The 19175-nt window shown below is 39.3% G+C and overlaps 3 protein-coding genes across 5 annotated transcripts in view; all 3 read left to right on the top strand.

The window, feature by feature from the left end:
• The window catches only part of LOC309708965 (integrin alpha-L-like), a 34006-nt gene extending 23590 nt beyond the window's left edge, over positions 1-10416 (top strand). For 2 of the 3 annotated variants that reach the window (XM_082537350.1, XM_082537349.1), the window contains exons 21-31: positions 5539-5634; positions 5801-5880; positions 5959-6039; positions 6150-6225; positions 7236-7343; positions 7421-7462; positions 7947-8072; positions 8162-8269; positions 8349-8390; positions 8503-8613; positions 8737-10416. In XM_082537350.1, the coding sequence (XP_082393476.1) occupies positions 5539-5634; positions 5801-5880; positions 5959-6039; positions 6150-6225; positions 7236-7343; positions 7421-7462; positions 7947-8072; positions 8162-8269; positions 8349-8390; positions 8503-8613; positions 8737-9027 (1161 nt within the window). In that variant the 3' untranslated portion in view covers positions 9028-10416. Of the gene's footprint in view, positions 1-5538; positions 5635-5800; positions 5881-5958; positions 6040-6149; positions 6226-7235; positions 7344-7420; positions 7463-7946; positions 8073-8161; positions 8270-8348; positions 8391-8500; positions 8614-8736 lie in introns of those variants that run through there. The other variant, XM_082537351.1, reaches the window with a different exon arrangement.
• A 73-nt stretch (positions 10417-10489) lies between these two features.
• On the top strand, positions 10490-13093 carry LOC309708967 (uncharacterized protein). Its single transcript, XM_082537353.1, has 2 exons — positions 10490-11401; positions 11858-13093. The coding sequence occupies exons 1-2, from the start codon at positions 10900-10902 to the stop codon at positions 12370-12372; spliced, it is 1017 nt and encodes a 338-aa protein (XP_082393479.1). The 5' UTR covers positions 10490-10899; the 3' UTR covers positions 12373-13093.
• Positions 12904-18430, top strand: LOC309708785 (uncharacterized protein; the record flags this gene model as incomplete). Its single annotated transcript, XM_082537073.1, has 7 exons — positions 12904-12932; positions 13205-13345; positions 15733-15916; positions 16006-16113; positions 16193-16234; positions 16347-16457; positions 16581-18430. The coding sequence occupies 7 exons, from the start codon at positions 12904-12906 to the stop codon at positions 16869-16871; spliced, it is 906 nt and encodes a 301-aa protein (XP_082393199.1). The 3' UTR covers positions 16872-18430.
• Between the last annotated feature and the right edge of the window lie 745 nt (positions 18431-19175).

The following is a 19175-nucleotide window of genomic DNA, read 5'->3' as shown; positions in this document are numbered from 1 at the left end:
AAAGACACGATCGCCTCTGGTTTTCAGCCTAAACTTAGTTTGGGCCATCACGCACGACAAGGAGTGTACAGATTGAGAAGTTCAGTGAGACAACTGGGTGCAAAATTATTCAGAGTTTTAAAGTGAGTAGCAAAATTTTTAACGATATTTGATAAGTAACCAATGTAAATCAACAAGAACGGGAGTGATAGGATCAAATTTTTTTAGCTCCAGTAAGAAGGCGAGCCACAGCATTCTGAACAAGCTGTAGCCTATGAAGAGAGACAGATTGGAGACTAGGGATGGGTATTGATAAGATTTTCACGATTCCGATTCCATTTTCGATTCTGTTTAACGATTCGATTCTCTTATCGATTCTTTTTTAAAAAGGAGAACACTAAGGTCGATTAGCTTAGAACTTTGTTTTATATCTTCTCTTTGAACAAGATAGAAACTTAGGAGTAACATGGCCTTACAAACCCAACAGTGAGATCTTAAGAGATCCAGCCTACAGCTCTTCAATGGGGCGTCACAGGGTCCCCAGGAAAAAAAATGTAAAATAATAAAATAAATATTCTTCTGTAGCAATAACAAAGTATAACATAAATTATTCTGTAGCAATTACACAAGAATATTCAGTAATGTCCCTGCCTACAATTAAACACATTCACTTACCGAAAATCATCTGCTGTGGCAAACGGGTGCAAGCCTTTGACCACAAACTCAGTCACTGCTCGGTGACATTCGTCTATCCTGGCCTGAAAGGAGACGCTACCGGTAGACTGCAGTGAGAACTGCCAGCATCTGAGCCAGGCTCTGTCTGTCTCATCATGGTCACCTCAATGCACAGTAATGGCAGGTTTTGTAATAAGGCAGATCGCGCTAACATAATATGCACTGTTAGTTGATTATTTACCTGCCGCATTAACGGGAGAGGACGTGCAAACGTTACCGCTGCTGCTGGGTTGAGATTCACGAGTCCGGAGCGAATTAAAAACACGACATTCATTTAAGGTCATCGTGTGTTTTGTGAGCAAATGCTTTTGCATATTCGTAGTGTTTCCTCCGTTAAATGAAATATCTACTTTGCAAGTATTGCAAGTTGCCCTGTTGTCATCCGTTCTCGTAAAGTATAACCAAACTTTTGAGCGTTTAAGCCGCTTAGGCGCCGTGTTTCCTGTCAGGTAAATGACGCTCCGCGACGTGGTGACCTCATTCGGGGCGACTGGAATCGATAAGGGAATCGTTTGCAAAAATGGCAAACAATTCCAAGGAATTGAAACAGTGGGAACCGGCTCTCAACAAGAACCGGTTTTCGATACCCATCCCTATTGGAGACCACAGTAAAGAGAATTGCAACAGTCTAACCCGGAGGTCACAAAAGCATGGATACCTTTTTCGAGGTTCCTGTGTGGTATATAATGCTTAGCTTTAGAAATCTAGCGAAATTGAAAGAAGCCAGATTTAACTACAGATGGAGGAGATATCCAAATAGACACCCGGGAGAGAGTGAGAGTTAGCAAGAGGCAACAAGCTGGTCTCGAGGAACATGGCTATTGAACACCATAATTTCATTTTGTTTTCTCATTTAAAATGAGAGAATTATCCGACAGCCAATCTTTGACCTCTCTCAGGCAAGCCAACAAGGAGTGCAGTGACAATGACAGATCATCAGTCAGTTGACAATAAATTTGAATGTTGTTAGTGTAGCAATGATGAGAACTACTGTATTTTTCAGAAACACAGTATTTCTGAAATGCCACTTTTCAGAAAAACCTATGGTCACGAGCTGTGGGTAGTGAGTGATAGAACGAGATTGAGGATACAAGCGGTGGAAATGAATATTAAACTGTAAAATTATGTCTCAAAATGGATTAACACTCATCGCATACAAGACCTTGCATATGATGAAGAGGAGTTTAAATTCTACATTTAACAGAGAGCCGTATGGGAGAAATAGGCTCTGTCTTTCTAGTCCTTTCAGTAATCTCACTGCAGTATTTTGGATTAACTGAAGGCTTTTCACAAAGCTTATAGGACAACCTGGTTATACACAATAGAGTTTACAGGTTGCAGGGAACTCGATTTTATGTGCATTTCTGTGCTGTGTTGCACAAAATCTGATAAGTTGCCTTAACTTCCTTCCTGTGGTTGTCCAGTAATGCATTTCCTCTTCTTTCTGCTTATGTCTTAAAATCCTAAAACTCACAATCTTAACCAATGTTTTTGCTGGGAAAAGGGAAATTAAATGAAAGGTTACTCATATCTGTTGGGTCTAATTACAAATGAATGAAAACCATAAGAATAAAATAATACTTTGGTGGAAAACTGCTTTTTTTTTAAATGAAAAAAGCAGATAACCTTACTGGAGCCACTCAATGCATACATCTATACAAACCCATTTTAAGAGGATCAGTTGTTCCCTTCATTGATGGTGCATGTTCAGCTCAGTGAAGTGATCACTGACTGATCCTCGTATAGTGACCACTGTGTAATAAAATGCAGGAGAAACTAAATGCATGCAATCTATTTTCATTTGCACATCAAAACAGAGCTCAGCATCAACAAGGTTATGAGCAGACGGTTTTTGGAGACATGTTGGCAAGTTTACTGTGTTTTACTGATGAATACGTTATTTTTGTCATCACGGACTTCTAGAACATTTTGAGATTGGCAGTATTTGATATCGCTTACGGACATGAACAGATTGCGACAGGTTGAATATAATGTCTTTTTTATAAGTATTTTTTAAGCATATTATACTCATTTAGTTCTTAGAAATGCAAAGTCAGTCCACCGTGAAGCATAGCACGATATTTCTTCTCACCTGCTCTTGTCAGGTTAAAGTGATGTTCAGTTGCATCCTTCCCCTGTGTGTGAATTTAGGACAACATCAAAGCAAGTGTTTCAAAATTTTAAGATTTTAGTTCATTACGGCACAGTGTTTTACACATGCTGTTCTTCAGATCATTAACAAGCTGCTCCGGTGTAGGTTTGGGCTAATCCATGGTTATTTTATGGTTCTTCAAACATAAATGCAGCAGGTAATCAAATAATTATTTGCCCTGCCATAAAGACAAAGATGACATTATGCAACCTTTCGTTAAGCCTAGTCAGCTTATCACAGAGAAAGGCAGAATCTTAAAATGTCCCTTCATACCCACATCCTTAAAATCTTTCCTCTAGACAGTTCTTTGAAAAATGCTGACAAAATGTCACAAATATTCATATTAAAATATTAATTTTCATATGTAATTATAGAAACTTCCTGAAAGCTGACAGCTCTGCACATTTAACTGAACTGTCTCAAACTACTAAGATGGACTAAACATCATATATATGCATGACGGGGTTAGGATATATATATATATATATATATATATATATATATATATATATATATATATATATATATATATATATATATATATATATATATATATACATATATATATATATATATATATATATACATATATATATATATATATATATCAGGGCTCTAGAGTGCGACCAATTTGGTCGCAAATGCGACCAAATTTTTCAGTGGTGCGACTAAAAATAAATATTTGGTCGCACAGGTGCGACCAACTGTTCCGGTAACAAAAAAAAAAAAATCTCTGCAACTCTCCGTGTGGTCAACAACAGACACACATTATGCCCCTATCGTGGACTAAACCAATCAGAGATAGTCAGGGGCGGGACCTCTCTGATTGGCCGTGGTCCAGTTGAAAGTGCAGGTGGAAGAGAGAGGTGAGTAGCTTGAATAAAGCGATATCAATTCATTAACGGATTCCACACAAAGACCTAAACACGGAGCGGACCCAACACATCAGAATCAGCTTCGTCTTTCTCGGCTTTCTCACCCGACGGCCTGAACACGGACACGCTGTCGGAGCTTAGCGATTCTTCGGGTCCGCGCTGTGTTTACGTCTTTTTGCGCTGATTCTGAGCTGCAGGTTTTGTCTCTCTCCAACCAAAATTCGCCGAGCCAGCAGCAAAAGACGCAGCAAACTGCGCTTCACATTTGATCAATGTCGTCATGAATTCCCTCTGACTTTTGCTGTTTTGCTTCCACCACGATAAAAATCACACTTCCTGCACAGCTCTCTCTCTCTCTGTACTTCAGGAACAGTTTCCCGTCTCAAATCTGTTTTCTGCATTATTCATTCGCTTATTACCCACCAGTCTAGCGTTGTTTACAGCGCTTTTTCTTTTTTCACTTAAATGACCTCGGACAAGAAAGCCTAATTTCTGCTGTTCAATACTGAAGAAATTTAAATTTCTTAAAATTATGCAAAATTGCAGAATATTTTTAAGGTTATCTGCTATAAAAAGCCAGACCAGGAAAATCTCCTTCATGTTTTCCTGTGTTTTATTCTCAGTTACTTTCACACAAAGGCATCTGCTGTGATTTTCACAATTCTGATGAAGTCTCATGTGTATCAGTACTGATAAATGATCAGAATTATAATATTTCTGACTGTCTGAGGCTAAATTGAATCAAATCAGGACTTTGAGAACCGGAATTGAATGGATTATAGAAATCAGTGATGATACTCAGCCCTAGTGAGCAGCCTAGGCCTGAGAGAAGTGGATGTAGCTGTGGGTAATAAGAAAAGATGAAAAGAACTATTGATAACTTTTTTGTTAAGTTAAGGCCTGATCTGTCTGAAATTCATAGCCAGTGCTCTGACACGGTGCCATCAATATTTGAATGCTGAAAAAGCACAGTGTATCCAGAAAACACATTATATGCTGCAGTAAATGCACTGCCCAAGTGTCCCCTCTCCCCACGGCCTTTCAGCAGCAGACAGCAGCAAACAGGTCGTCAGAGGAGGCCAAGATGACGATTAAGTTTAACATTTTCTACAATATTGACAAAGCACTTTAAGCACAAGTTTGTTAGTTAATAATTTAGAAATTAATATTGTCTGTGTGGACTTCCCCCCCAAAGAAAGTGCACATGTAAAACTGCGGTGTTAAGCGATGCGGTTGAAAAATTTGAGTGCGCCTAACTTTTGTGCCGGTACGCCTAAATTTTTAAAGTTAGGCGTACCGGTGCGCCCATGTCAAAAAGTTAGTCTAGAGCCCTGTATATATATACACATATATATATATATATATATATATATATATATATATATATATATATATATATATACATATATATATATATATATATATACACATATATATATATATATATATATATATATATATATATATATATATATATATATATATATATATATACACATATATATATATATATATATATATATATATATATATACACATATATATATATATATATATATATACACATATATATATGTGTGTGTGTGTGTGTGTGTGTGTGTGTGTGTGTGTGTGTGTGATGATGGTCAGGTTATACAATGCCTCGGTGACCTCCACTACACTATGCAGTATAGCTTAACCTTCAAAAGTTTAAACTTAGTGTTACCTGCAGTGTATCAAAGGAAATGTCACAGTAGGTGTAAAAACTTTTATTTTAGAGTCTCAGCTCATACCAACCATTTTCTTTTCTTAAAACAGTCATCAAGACCAACAACGCACGACTGCCGGGATCAAGAAGAACGCAACAAAACCATATGTGGTGTGAGCCAGCCTGTGTATCGCAGTAGATCCTACGTGAGTCATAAAACATCCAGATACCATCCTAACAGACAGAAGTGAAGTTTCACAAATGACCAAGTCTCTGAAACTTCAGTCTTAGCTTCCAGCTTCTCCTCCTTACATCTTTTCTCTTCATCTGTGAATCAGGCCTAACATCTTTTTCATTTCTTCCCACAAAAAGGCAACGTTTCAATCTTCCTTCCATGTCATGCATAATTATGAGTGGAATGACAAGATGTCCATGATAATTGAAGCAAAAAGGTACAACAATCTACTGCATAAACATTTCTCTAAAATATTTATTTTGATATTTACAAGAAATGTCTTTTTCACGCTCAGTGATAATCAAGACTCAAACAGGACCAGCACCCTCACCGAAAGCATCCCAGTGCAATTTGAAATTAAAATGATTTTAACAGTGTAAGTATCACTATTCACATAAAATATTATGTGTATCCTTATGTTTAATCTATTTCTACAAGTCAGTAGTTGTATAATTGTTCAGTGGCATGCTGCGATCATCTTTTCAGGAACCAAGACAGCACTACCTATCTGAACTTCACCTCAGATGAGACTGCACCTAAAGAAATGAACATTACATACAGGGTAAGACAGCGGTCCACAACCTTTTTTGCGCCACGGACCGGTTTAATGTCCAACAATATTTTCACGGACCGGTCTTTAAGGTGTCGCGGATAAATACAACAAAATAGACTGACACGACCAAGACAAAAACTCGGTATTTCGTAAATATAATAATAATCGTTAACTCTGTGTAATTGTGTAGCTTTAGCGTCCTCCTCTCTGCCCCGTAATGCTCTCTGGTCACCATGGTAACGCATAAATATTTCTTTCAAAATAAGATCTTACTTTTCCCGTGTTGTAGTTGTGTGTACAACTACAACACGGGGAAAGACCCAGGGAAACAGAGTTAATGATAAAAACACTGAAAACCATACATTTCACACCCGAGCTTCAACTCTCGGGGCCCTGTACCAAATGACTCATGGACCGGTACCAGTCCGTGGCCCGGGGTCGGGCACCGCTGGGGTAAGACACATGACGACTCTGTAACAAGAAACTATCCAACTCAACTGGTGATCAATGATCTCATTGAATACTTTAATTGTCAAGATGCAGTTTTAAAACCATATTGATCTTCATTTAGTCAGGGTGACACAAAATCAGATGTTAGCCTATCAATAATTTGTTTCCAGAGTTCAGGCCCGTTCTTCCATAGACTGGTTCTATAGAGCCAGAAGTATTTTCATAACCCTGTGTATCGCCCCCTGGAGGCCATTCAAAATAATGCAAGTTTAAGGAACTTTGTTGGCTTCACTTTTCAGACCCAGAACCTACGTCCACCTTTTATACTGTCTGTGGTTTAGACCAAGCCTCAAGTGGCCATTAGAGGAGTTGATGGCTTTCCCGTATTGATTTCAGTTTTCAGCTGATCAATCAAAATTATCGATCATGTTCTTGCTAAACTAAACTAACTGGTTGTAACTGACTGATACAAGGCTGTTATCAGTATTTTCATCTGATTCTCATCAGAAAACTGAATATTTCCACATGTATTTATTTAAAATGACCATTTTGTCTATGACAATTTACAGATAGATAACACTGGTTTTAAGGAGTTTCCTGCAACCATCACCCTGGAATTCCCAACTCAACTGGAGCATAGCTTTGAAATGAAAAGCTATCAAATCTTTGTCAAGGAGGTAATTTTGTGTCTGAACACTGCTGCTCCATATGAAAATATAGAACCTTAAAGCTTACCATACTTTTTCTCTTTAAGAACAAAACACAGTGCACAGCCACTACTAACCACAAATTTAAGGTAAGTACAAGAGATTTAATAAAATATTGAGGTCTTGTAAAATTATTAATACCTTAAAAGGAAGCTGTTGTGCTAATGCTTTTATTTATTCGTGCTTGGACTCTATTAGACTAACTTTACATGACGCACAGTTCAAAGTAATCCTTATCTTATAAATGACTTTGCAACAACCTCTCAATTCATCCTCCATTTAAAACAAGAAGCTTTATCTAATTTTCTTTCCCTTAACCCAACTTTCTTCGGATTGGCTGCCCCTCAAAAACAGAAGGTTTGAACAGCTGGTTCTTCTGTATTGACAATATTCGATAAAGCAACTATCAGGGACATCAAACTGAGTGTTTAGAGAATACTTCCAACTGTACTGATGTAATTTAAAACATCATATTAGTATCCACAATTACTGCAGTGTATTTATGACAGATGAAGAAGTAATGAAAAGAATAATACGTCTCATTTAAAACATTTTCTTGGGGTTGTGGAACAGAACTGCTTACCAAAAAATAAGTGCGTGGCCATCGTCTGCAACACTTTCAATTTGAAGAACTATGCATCTGCTGAGTTTACACTATCGGGAAAAGTCCACTTTAAAGAAGCCGCACAACAGGCAGCCGTATGTACTAAATACACACAGAATACACATTACACATATATAAAATTAATAAATTACTTAAGATTAATTAATCTGCTCTTACTTTACAGAATGTTGCTTTTCTGAAAAAATACACTGGAGACAGCAGAAAGATTAACTTTGTAAGTTCTGTACATGTTGGCTATGACGACGCTCGGTATGTGCTGAACGATCCAGAGGTATGTTTGATTTTGACCACAGCATATTTCTGTCATTGCTTTTCCAGTAAACCTAATTTATTATATCTATTACCCACAGAATAAAGACCATTTGACACCATTCAAATTTCCAACAAAAAAGGTACCTTCAGTCTTTACATGAATAATTATTATAATTATTCAAACTATTTACTAGAGTGATGTTAAAAATGGTAAGGCACTACTTTGAAATCTTGTGTTTTCTCTGCCAACAGACTGAAGTTCGGGTTGATTTCTTTATCCTCCCAAATAAAATGCTGATCATTTTAACTGGAGCCGGTTTGGGACTCTTACTTCTGATCATAATCACAATCATCCTGTTTAAGGTGAGAGTTTATACTCAGCCTGAAGACTGTTATCTTTATATCAAGTTGTCTGAATCTCCATAACTGCACTGAGATCACCAAATTGCTATTTGGTCTAATGATTCTCTTTGTGTCTGTCACAAGCTCGGTTGCTTCAAGAGGAAAAAGTTTGGAGAAGATGATCTTGAGGATGACACTGTTGTAATACCAATCCCTGCTTCAACTGTAGGGACTGATAAGAAATCTGAGAAATCTTCCAATGATAATCAAACGCAGGAAAAATCACCTCTCATCTCCTCTGCCCCCGATGATGAACAGATCAAGCAGTCAGGCACTGATAACAAATCTGATCAACCTTCTGAGGAAAATAAGGTTCATGATGATGGTGCTGCTGAGGAGAAAAAGGATGAAGCTACTGTTACCATTAACGCATAAAGTCAAGGAGGATTTGGAATATATGGAACATTTGTTAGTCTTAGTGACAGTTTAGCATAGTTCAGACTGGACACAAGTAGAAAACGTGATTTAGGGGTATGATCTGGGTCTGTGTCCCAGATGACCGCCCCATATTTTTTAATTCTCTTATTATTCTTCATGAGTTGCAACACATAAACCACAGTGTAAAACAGTTCAAATTTTGATTTGCCTGGCTACAGAAGAATTTCGCACTTTGCCTCAGTGCATTGCCTTAACTCGGTGGCATTTATGGATTATGTTCACGTATGGTTTAATCTTTGGATGAGAGAGCTTTAACCTGCATTTCACAGTGATTTCTGTTAGGGTTCCTGAGCTCATACACTGATGCCAGAATCATGCCATGCAGCATATAGGTTTATGAGATTTACAAATCAGTGCATTCTATTTCTACTTTTTACAGTACTCTTACTGTTTCTGAATTAGGTTTTTACATCTCATGCAATAATTGTGGGTTCAGCTACATCAGTGAAAAATCAATGACACCAGACATGAAGCTGAATAAGCATCAGATGGATTGGCTTTCTACAAATGTTCAATGGTCACAGCACAGGAAAACATCAGCGAGTTTGTAGACACCTCCATGAAGGAGGGACCTGCTAATGTCAATAGCCTACCATGTATTCCCCATTAATGCACATTATTTACATTTGGATACACTGTAATATTTTTAATAGTTACCACCTATATGAAAAGGCTCTGCTGCCTTCTGCACAGGTATTTATTCAAAAAGCACTTCACCTTGTATTATATCTGACTGTGTTTAATATGTTGATTTTTGTAGAGTAATTAAAATTTTGAATAATTGATTCTGATCTCACTAAATGAGTTAATGTGAGTGAGAAGATCTTTAGTTCGTTACAGACATGAAAGTTAGGTAGACAAAAGTGTTGATAATAAAAAGTTTGCAGCTGGATTGACAATAAACTTCATAAATTTGGGAGTTTAAATCTGAGATTACATCAGATATTTAGAAATTGTGGATGATGTTGGCAAAGTAAGACACCAATTTTAAATGTAGAAAATGTAAATGAAATGTAGATATTAAAGGGTGGAAAACAACATGTTCCTTTAATTTCCCTAATATTTTTAGTCTACTGTTGTTTGCATATTTGTACTTTTAGTTTGCTTTTCCGTGTTTTAAATGTCTTGCCTTTACACTGTTAATTTCCATTGGAATATATCCTAAGATCTGTATCCATGTGAACATGAATTATGACTTTTTTTTTTCTTTTTAAAAGAAATTCTGTATCTTAGTAAAAGTGAAATAATGTTTGTAAGATAAACAGATGCACAAACCACCTTTGTATCTGCAAATGAATAAAGACAATTTCCCATGTCATATATGCACTGACATGTGAACTGAGGGTGTTATCTCGGGTGTAAGACCGACTAAATCCTTAAACCACATGATTTTGGTAAAATATCTGGATATTTTTGGATACAGAACCACATGACTGCGCCAAAAGAGCACAGATCGAGGAAAAGATTAGAGAGGACCTGAAGGCCGAACCCATACCGGGAGCTGAGGATTGGTTCACCGATGGATGTTGCCACCGAGACGAAGGAGGACTGAAAGCAGGGTATGCGGTGGTCTGCAGAGTAGAAGGAGATTATCAGGTCAGAGAGTCAGGAAGGATTGAGGGAAAGCAGTCGGCCCAGAGAGCTGAAGTGATAGCCTTAGCTCGAGCTTTGAGACTAGCCAAGAACAGGAGAGTGAACATCTACACCGATTCGGCATATGCGTTTGGAGCAGCGCATGTGGAGCTGCCTCAGTGGAAAAGAGCAGGATTCAGAACAGCAACCAATGCACCTATCTCCCACAAACATGAAATGGAGGAACTGGAAAAGGCCTTGGCTGACCCAGAGGAGGTGAGCATTATAAAATGCAAAGCTCACTCCCAAGGAACCAGTATGGTGGAAAAAGGAAACCAGAGAGCAGACGAAGCCGCAAAGGAGGCCGCAGGCTACAAAGGACAGAGACAAATGATACAGGTAACATCAGAAGAAGAGATACCTGTTGACCTGATTGAGGAAGTTAAACGGGCCCAGGAGGAGGCATCCCCAGAGGAAAAGGGGGTGTGGAAAAACAAAGGAGCCTGGCAGGATGGACATTTGTGGAGGGGGCCAGACGGGCGCCCCGTGCTGACAGCCAAAATGGCAGAACAGAAGGTGGATGAAGCCCACGGACTTGCCCACGTGGGGAGAGCCCAGATGGAAAGAAATTTGTGTCATTGGTGGCATCCTGAGCTGCGAGGAATGATAAGGGAGAAGGCCAGGATGTGCTTAATCTGTGGGGCACACAATCCTAAGCCAGCAGTAAAACCGGAAGTGGGTAAGTTTCGGCCCCCTGAGAGGCCGGGAGAGGAGATTGTTATTGATTTCACTGATATGATTGATTCCGGGCCGGGCGGTGTAAGATATTTGCTAGTGTGTGTTGACGCTTTGACCGGCTGGCCAGAGGCCTGGGCTACAAAAAAGGAGGATGCTAAGACTGTCATTAAGTGTTTAATCAATCATTACATTCCCCGTCATGGGTTCCCAAAAAGAATTAGATCAGATAATGGAACCCATTTTAAAAATCAAGATTTGGAAAAAGTAGAAAAAATGTTGGGCGTCCAGCATAAATTTGGAACGGTCTATCATCCTCAGTCTCAGGGGAAAGTAGAAAGAATGAATCTAAATTTGAAAAACAAATTGGCAAAAATCTGCGCGCAAACAGGGCTAAATTGGGTCGCAGCCCTGCCGGTTGCGTTGATGACCATAAGATGTTCTGTTAATCAATCCACAGGTTTTACACCATACGAGCTGCAAACCGGGAGACAGTTTCCGGCACCTTGGACGGTGGGCTCGGGTGAACGGGACAAAAAGGGGAACCGGTCCCACGCAGACTACTGGAACGAGCTAAAGGCGCTAGTGTCCAGTTTCACGAAACAGGCGGCTTGTAAAGGGCCCACAGGAGAAGGAGAGGTCCCGGACGCGAAAACAGTGTGGCTGAGAGTCATCAAACGAAAGTGGAAGGAGCCCCGCTGGACTGGTCCATATGAGGTATCGGCTCGGACGGCGACAGCGGTCCAACTGAAGGGGAAAGGCGACACCTGGTATCACTGGACGCAGTGCGCAGCTGCGCACGAGGGCTTGGTGAGGAAGGATCAATCTCAACTCGACGCAGGTGAAATTGAGCGGCACAATAATCCCTCACACCTGTGCAACGGACCGACCGGTAGTCTACCCGGAAGGTCAAAGAAAGAAGAGCAGCCAAGGAGGAGATCGCCGCGCCAACGAAAAGGAGCGGTACCACACTGAACACCTAAAACAAGAGAGAGGCTCTGACAAAGGGCTTTGAACTTTTTACTACACCATAACATTCACATACCACCATGCCATCACAACAATTAGACACTGGTGATGAAAGAAGAGTTTCAAAAGCCATCACAATGTTCAAAATTATTATGAGTTTGATGTTAACTATGTTGCTAATCATGGCTATTTGTTTTTTGATTTGTTTGTTGCAGACCGACCCTGGAAACCAGTCTGAGCACGGAGGCCATGCCAGTCCGGCGTTGTTTGATACACCAAGTACATCACACGTGGTCCATAGTGATTTAAGGTTGCGGGCAAGAGTGAAGCGCGAGGTCTCTGGTAAAAAGGATGAGTGTCTCAGCACATATGGTGGTTTAGAATTAGATTATGTGATTGGCTCCACAACTTCCTTTACGTTTGATCTGTGTGATGTTGTTAATTGCAGGGACGTCGGCAGTGCTTGGAGGGGATACAATGTGTGGGTCTGTTGGGATTATTCAGTGAGTACGCACTGTGAGAGGGGAAATCGTCCTTATGACAGCTGGTGCCGTAATTGGGACCAGGTAAGGGGTTACACTGGGCAAAATTGGGAACCGTTAGAATCAGGATCAGAAAACGGGCTTAAACTACAGAGGGATTTTAGCCCCTCTGGAAACGCGTTAACTTTATCATTGGGGAATTGGCATCGCAAACAATCTATGTATTTAATTTTGGGGGTGGAAATAGCGGGGGCTGATCCAAAAGGGTTAATTAAAGTTAATTTCCTAGAAAAAACTAATCGCGTACCGTCAGGTAGAGAAGACATAACAACTCGTGTGATTTCTACTCCCACCAGCTCTGTTGCATCTTTTACAGGGCAGGAGGGGAGCGGGTCATCGGAAGCTACACCAGAGGAGCACGAACCAAGAGAGAGGCGAGTAGTGTCGGTGGACTACACCACCCTGAAACCTCAGGATTTGATTGAACGCGCTACCGGGTTCAGTGACAGTAACATCTGGCTGGACTGGATAGCCCAAAATGCTAGAGAACAAAAAGTGGCTAATTGTGTAGCCTGCGCTTCAGCAAGGCCGCGTTTATTTATAGAGCCTGCACCTCTGCATCCAGAGGATCAGTGGGGCTATAATTGTATGTTGCAAATAACTAGAGGAGCTGTGAATACGGGGAACTGCACTGTGTTGTCCAGTCTATTTCCCCCTATTGGCAAGCTCACGCAAGTAGGGCCGTTTATGCCCCGGAAAGATAATTATACGTGCTTTAAGTTTACCACAGATAAAGTTAAATATCGGTTGGGGGAAATTGACCCCAGTTGGTGTTCGGTCACCCAGATTGGGAGGACCACCAACAATGTGAGTGATGCAGCCACCCTAATTGGGACTTGGGCTAGGAGCGGGCTGTATTACTATTGCGGGCACAGGACTCTACTGGTACGTGTTCCTCTTGGGAGCGTGGGGACGTGCGCGATGGTGAGACTAGGAGCGCCACTTATGCTAATCGGAAATAAGGTAAAATCAATTCCCTCACACAATACGCGCACTTTGGCAGCCAAGCGCAAAAGACACATTTTGAGAAAGAGAGGAATACAAGACACAAATGTTTATGACCCTAGAATGAATTCCCCCACCTGGATCGACTCCATTGGAGTGCCCAGGGGGGTTCCAAATGAATTTAAACTTATTGATTAAATAGCAGCCGGGTTTGAAAATATTCCAATAATTTCTGCTTTCTTTCCAGTGACTCCAAACAAGAATGTAGATAGGATTAATTATGTTCATTACAATGTACTGAGGCTCTCTAACCTGACCAGAGACGGATTGGAGGGGCTAGCGGAGCAGGTGGGTCCGACCTCGTTAATGGGAGTGCAGAATAGAATGGCCCTTGACATGTTGTTAGCGGAAAAGGGGGGCGTGTGTGCTATGTTTGCTGACCAGTGTTGCACCTTTATTCCAAACAATACTGCTCCAGATGGGTCGGTAACCAAGGCTCTGGAGGGCCTAAAGAGCCTTTCTGAAACTATGCATGATCACTCCGGTGTTGGTAATCCATTAGAAGGCTGGCTGACCTCAGTGTTCGGACAGTGGAAGGGGGTCATCGCTTCGGTCATGTTTTCTTTGTCTATTGTGGTGGGTATTATGGTTATTTGTTGTTGTCTCATCCCTTGTGCCAGACGAATGTTCAAAAGTATGTCTGTGAGGGCAGTGGACCCTGGAGTCATTACTCCAATGTCCATGATGCCAATGATGCATGTGGAGCTGAATGTGTAGGCCAAGGAGGGACACAACTGTTTGTGACCTCTGGATTCTCCAGAGGTCAACAGAGGGAATTGTAGAATAAGGAGGGGATGTTTTTCTCATTATCATTTAATATTTTAATATGCCATTAGTAGTTCATTAGAAGTATATAACCAGCTTTGCATTAAGCATGAATTGAAGTTTTTGATCTTACATTATTCTTTGCATTACAGTGATGGTGATAACTTTAATTTGATCTTTCTTACAGGTACCAGAATAATAACATGATTTTCCATTGCAGATGTAACCATGATCATTCCATACACATTGCAGTTTGTTGCTCATTCTAGAGTTGTGCTCAAGGTAATTAAAGGTTAAAAGCTACAGCCAGCGCGAGTCTGGCTGATCTATGGAGGGCAAAGGCTTTGAGCTTGGAAGGCCGCACGCGCTTACACAGCACTTATAAGATGTCATTCTTGGTGATTTTGTGCTTAGTCATGTTTTAATATGTTTTAAGTAGAAGTAGCTGATCCAGCAATATTCATTTAATATTATATACTTGATTTAGAGCAATACACACTGATGGTCTTAATAAATGAAAGAGTCCTTGTAGTTGCCATGTTGTGTCTCAGCAGGGTACAGACGGTTCCAGGAGAAGGGGGGCAGTTAGCGTCTGCCCTCGGGAAGGAGACAATGTTATTCTTTGTGTTAAATAAAATTGTCAACATTGATTGTATTACACCTGTCACTACGCATGAGGGGGCGTTCTAATACCCTGATTTCATAAAACTATGGAAATGTGTTTTTTGAGATGAGATCTGAGACTGTCTGCATACAGTGTCCATCTCCCACGTGTGTGATCATTAAATCATCGTTTGACTCAACCCGACCGGACCAGTGTTGTTATTGTGGGTTTTTCCTCTGGTGTCCATCTCCAATATTTTTGAACCATAACAGCTGCCCCTCAAAAACAGAAGGTTTGAACAGCTGGTTCTTCTGTATTGACAATATTCGATAAAGCAACTATCAGGGACATCAAACTGAGTGTTTAGAGAATACTTCCAACTGTACTGATGTAATTTAAAACATCATATTAGTATCCACAATTACTGCAGTGTATTTATGACAGATGAAGAAGTAATGAAAAGAATAATACGTCTCATTTAAAACATTTTCTTGGGGTTGTGGAACAGAACTGCTTACCAAAAAATAAGTGCGTGGCCATCGTCTGCAACACTTTCAATTTGAAGAACTATGCATCTGCTGAGTTTACACTATCGGGAAAAGTCCACTTTAAAGAAGCCGCACAACAGGCAGCCGTATGTACTAAATACACACAGAATACACATTACACATATATAAAATTAATAAATTACTTAAGATTAATTAATCTGCTCTTACTTTACAGAATGTTGCTTTTCTGAAAAAATACACTGGAGACAGCAGAAAGATTAACTTTGTAAGTTCTGTACATGTTGGCTATGACGACGCTCGGTATGTGCTGAACGATCCAGAGGTATGTTTGATTTTGACCACAGCATATTTCTGTCATTGCTTTTCCAGTAAACCTAATTTATTATATCTATTACCCACAGAATAAAGACCATTTGACACCATTCAAATTTCCAACAAAAAAGGTACCTTCAGTCTTTACATGAATAATTATTATAATTATTCAAACTATTTACTAGAGTGATGTTAAAAATGGTAAGGCACTACTTTGAAATCTTGTGTTTTCTCTGCCAACAGACTGAAGTTCGGGTTGATTTCTTTATCCTCCCAAATAAAATGCTGATCATTTTAACTGGAGCCGGTTTGGGACTCTTACTTCTGATCATAATCACAATCATCCTGTTTAAGGTGAGAGTTTATACTCAGCCTGAAGACTGTTATCTTTATATCAAGTTGTCTGAATCTCCATAACTGCACTGAGATCACCAAATTGCTATTTGGTCTAATGATTCTCTTTGTGTCTGTCACAAGCTCGGTTGCTTCAAGAGGAAAAAGTTTGGAGAAGATGATCTTGAGGATGACACTGTTGTAATACCAATCCCTGCTTCAACTGTAGGGACTGATAAGAAATCTGAGAAATCTTCCAATGATAATCAAACGCAGGAAAAATCACCTCTCATCTCCTCTGCCCCCGATGATGAACAGATCAAGCAGTCAGGCACTGATAACAAATCTGATCAACCTTCTGAGGAAAATAAGGTTCATGATGATGGTGCTGCTGAGGAGAAAAAGGATGAAGCTACTGTTACCATTAACGCATAAAGTCAAGGAGGATTTGGAATATATGGAACATTTGTTAGTCTTAGTGACAGTTTAGCATAGTTCAGACTGGACACAAGTAGAAAACGTGATTTAGGGGTATGATCTGGGTCTGTGTCCCAGATGACCGCCCCATATTTTTTAATTCTCTTATTATTCTTCATGAGTTGCAACACATAAACCACAGTGTAAAACAGTTCAAATTTTGATTTGCCTGGCTACAGAAGAATTTCGCACTTTGCCTCAGTGCATTGCCTTAACTCGGTGGCATTTATGGATTATGTTCACGTATGGTTTAATCTTTGGATGAGAGAGCTTTAACCTGCATTTCACAGTGATTTCTGTTAGGGTTCCTGAGCTCATACACTGATGCCAGAATCATGCCATGCAGCATATAGGTTTATGAGATTTACAAATCAGTGCATTCTATTTCTACTTTTTACAGTACTCTTACTGTTTCTGAATTAGGTTTTTACATCTCATGCAATAATTGTGGGTTCAGCTACATCAGTGAAAAATCAATGACACCAGACATGAAGCTGAATAAGCATCAGATGGATTGGCTTTCTACAAATGTTCAATGGTCACAGCACAGGAAAACATCAGCGAGTTTGTAGACACCTCCATGAAGGAGGCTGTTCATGCCAGACACAAGAGGCAAGCACTTCTGTTTAATATTCTGTTGAGATGTGACTAAAGAGTCATACCTGTAGCAATCCATAGTTCATGCAGAAACCCAAGGTTTAATAATTGTTGTTCATGTGACTGTTTAACACAACTTATTTAACACGCTTAATAATTCCTTCTCTGCTAATGTCAATAGCCTACCATGTATTCCCCATTAATGCACATTATTTACATTTGGATACACTGTAATATTTTTAATAGTTACCACCTATATGAAAAGGCTCTGCTGCCTTCTGCACAGGTATTTATTCAAAAAGCACTTCACCTTGTATTATATCTGACTGTGTTTAATATGTTGATTTTTGTAGAGTAATTAAAATTTTGAATAATTGATTCTGATCTCACTAAATGAGTTAATGTGAGTGAGAAGATCTTTAGTTCGTTACAGACATGAAAGTTAGGTAGACAAAAGTGTTGATAATAAAAAGTTTGCAGGCCGGATTGACAATAAACTTCATAAATTTGGGAGTTTAAATCTGAGATTACATCAGATATTTAGAAATTGTGGATGATGTTGGCAAAGTAAGACACCAATTTTAAATGTAGAAAATGTAAATGAAATGTAGATATTAAAGGGTGGAAAACAACATGTTCCTTTAATTTCCCTAATATTTTTAGTCTACTGTTGTTTGCATATTTGTACTTTTAGTTTGCTTTTCCGTGTTTTAAATGTCTTGCCTTTACACTGTTAATTTCCATTGGAATATATCCTAAGATCTGTATCCATGTGAACATGAATTATGGCTTTTTTTTTTCTTTTTAAAAGAAATTCTGTATCTTAGTAAAAGTGAAATAATGTTTGTAAGATAAACAGATGCACAAACCACCTTTGTATCTGCAAATGAATAAAGACAATTTCCCATGTCATATATGCACTGACATGTGAACTGAGGGTGTTATCTCGGGTGTAAGACCGACTAAATCCTTAAACCACATGATTTTGGTAAAATATCTGGATATTTTTGGATACAGATATAGAAAACTCAAACTGTTTCCTTCTCTCGCTCTGTCCCCTGGTATTCTTCTGAACTTGGCCAACTCATGATATGGTCAATTGTTTTTTCTCCTACTCAGCTGTCTTCCTCTCTAACAGTTTTGAACTTCCTACAATAATTCAGCTGTCATCGTGTAAACTTGACCCACTAATCTTGTTGAACTTTCCCTCCCCTCTCTTGGCTCGTTGATAGTTAATATCGCACACTCCTCTCTTATCTCTGGTTCTGTTCTATCCTCTCTTAAAACTGCAATAATAACTCCAGTTTTGAAAAAGAATGGTTCAGACCGTACCGTTTTAAATAATTTCAGGCTAATTTCAAATTTGCCCTTCCGAGCCAAAACTCTCGAAAAAATAGTGGCTGTGCAGGTTCATATACACCTCACTGGAAATAACTTGTATGAAGTTTCTTGTTGTTTTTTTATACTTGTTTACTTGTAATACTTGTTTTTTATTTGCCTTTTGGATTCACCAATGCCCTTGCTGTTTTCCAGGCATTAGTTAATGATGTCTTTTTTTTTTTAACATAATTGTATTTCTCAGCTTATATATATGGACACAGCAAGGTCTTTGAAAAAAAATGAGAATGTCATCTGTCCATATCTATGTGAAGGTCAAGAAATGGG

Source organism: Aulonocara stuartgranti (assembly GCF_965226115.1).
Source record: "Aulonocara stuartgranti genome assembly, chromosome: 6".
NCBI classification, from domain to species: domain Eukaryota; kingdom Metazoa; phylum Chordata; class Actinopteri; order Cichliformes; family Cichlidae; genus Aulonocara; species Aulonocara stuartgranti.
The sequence above is the reverse complement of the archived record's forward strand: the minus strand, read 5'-3'. Positions and strand labels throughout refer to the sequence as shown.

Excerpts from the sequence above, each read along its gene's own strand:
- LOC309708967 (XM_082537353.1), top strand. The coding sequence starts at position 10,900 with ATGGAGGAACTGGAAAAGGCCTTGGCTGACCCAGAGGAGGTGAGCATT. Across the intron at positions 11,402-11,857 it reads AGCAGTAAAACCGGAAGTGG|GTTTTACACCATACGAGCTG; the intron begins GTAAGTTTCGGC and ends ATCAATCCACAG.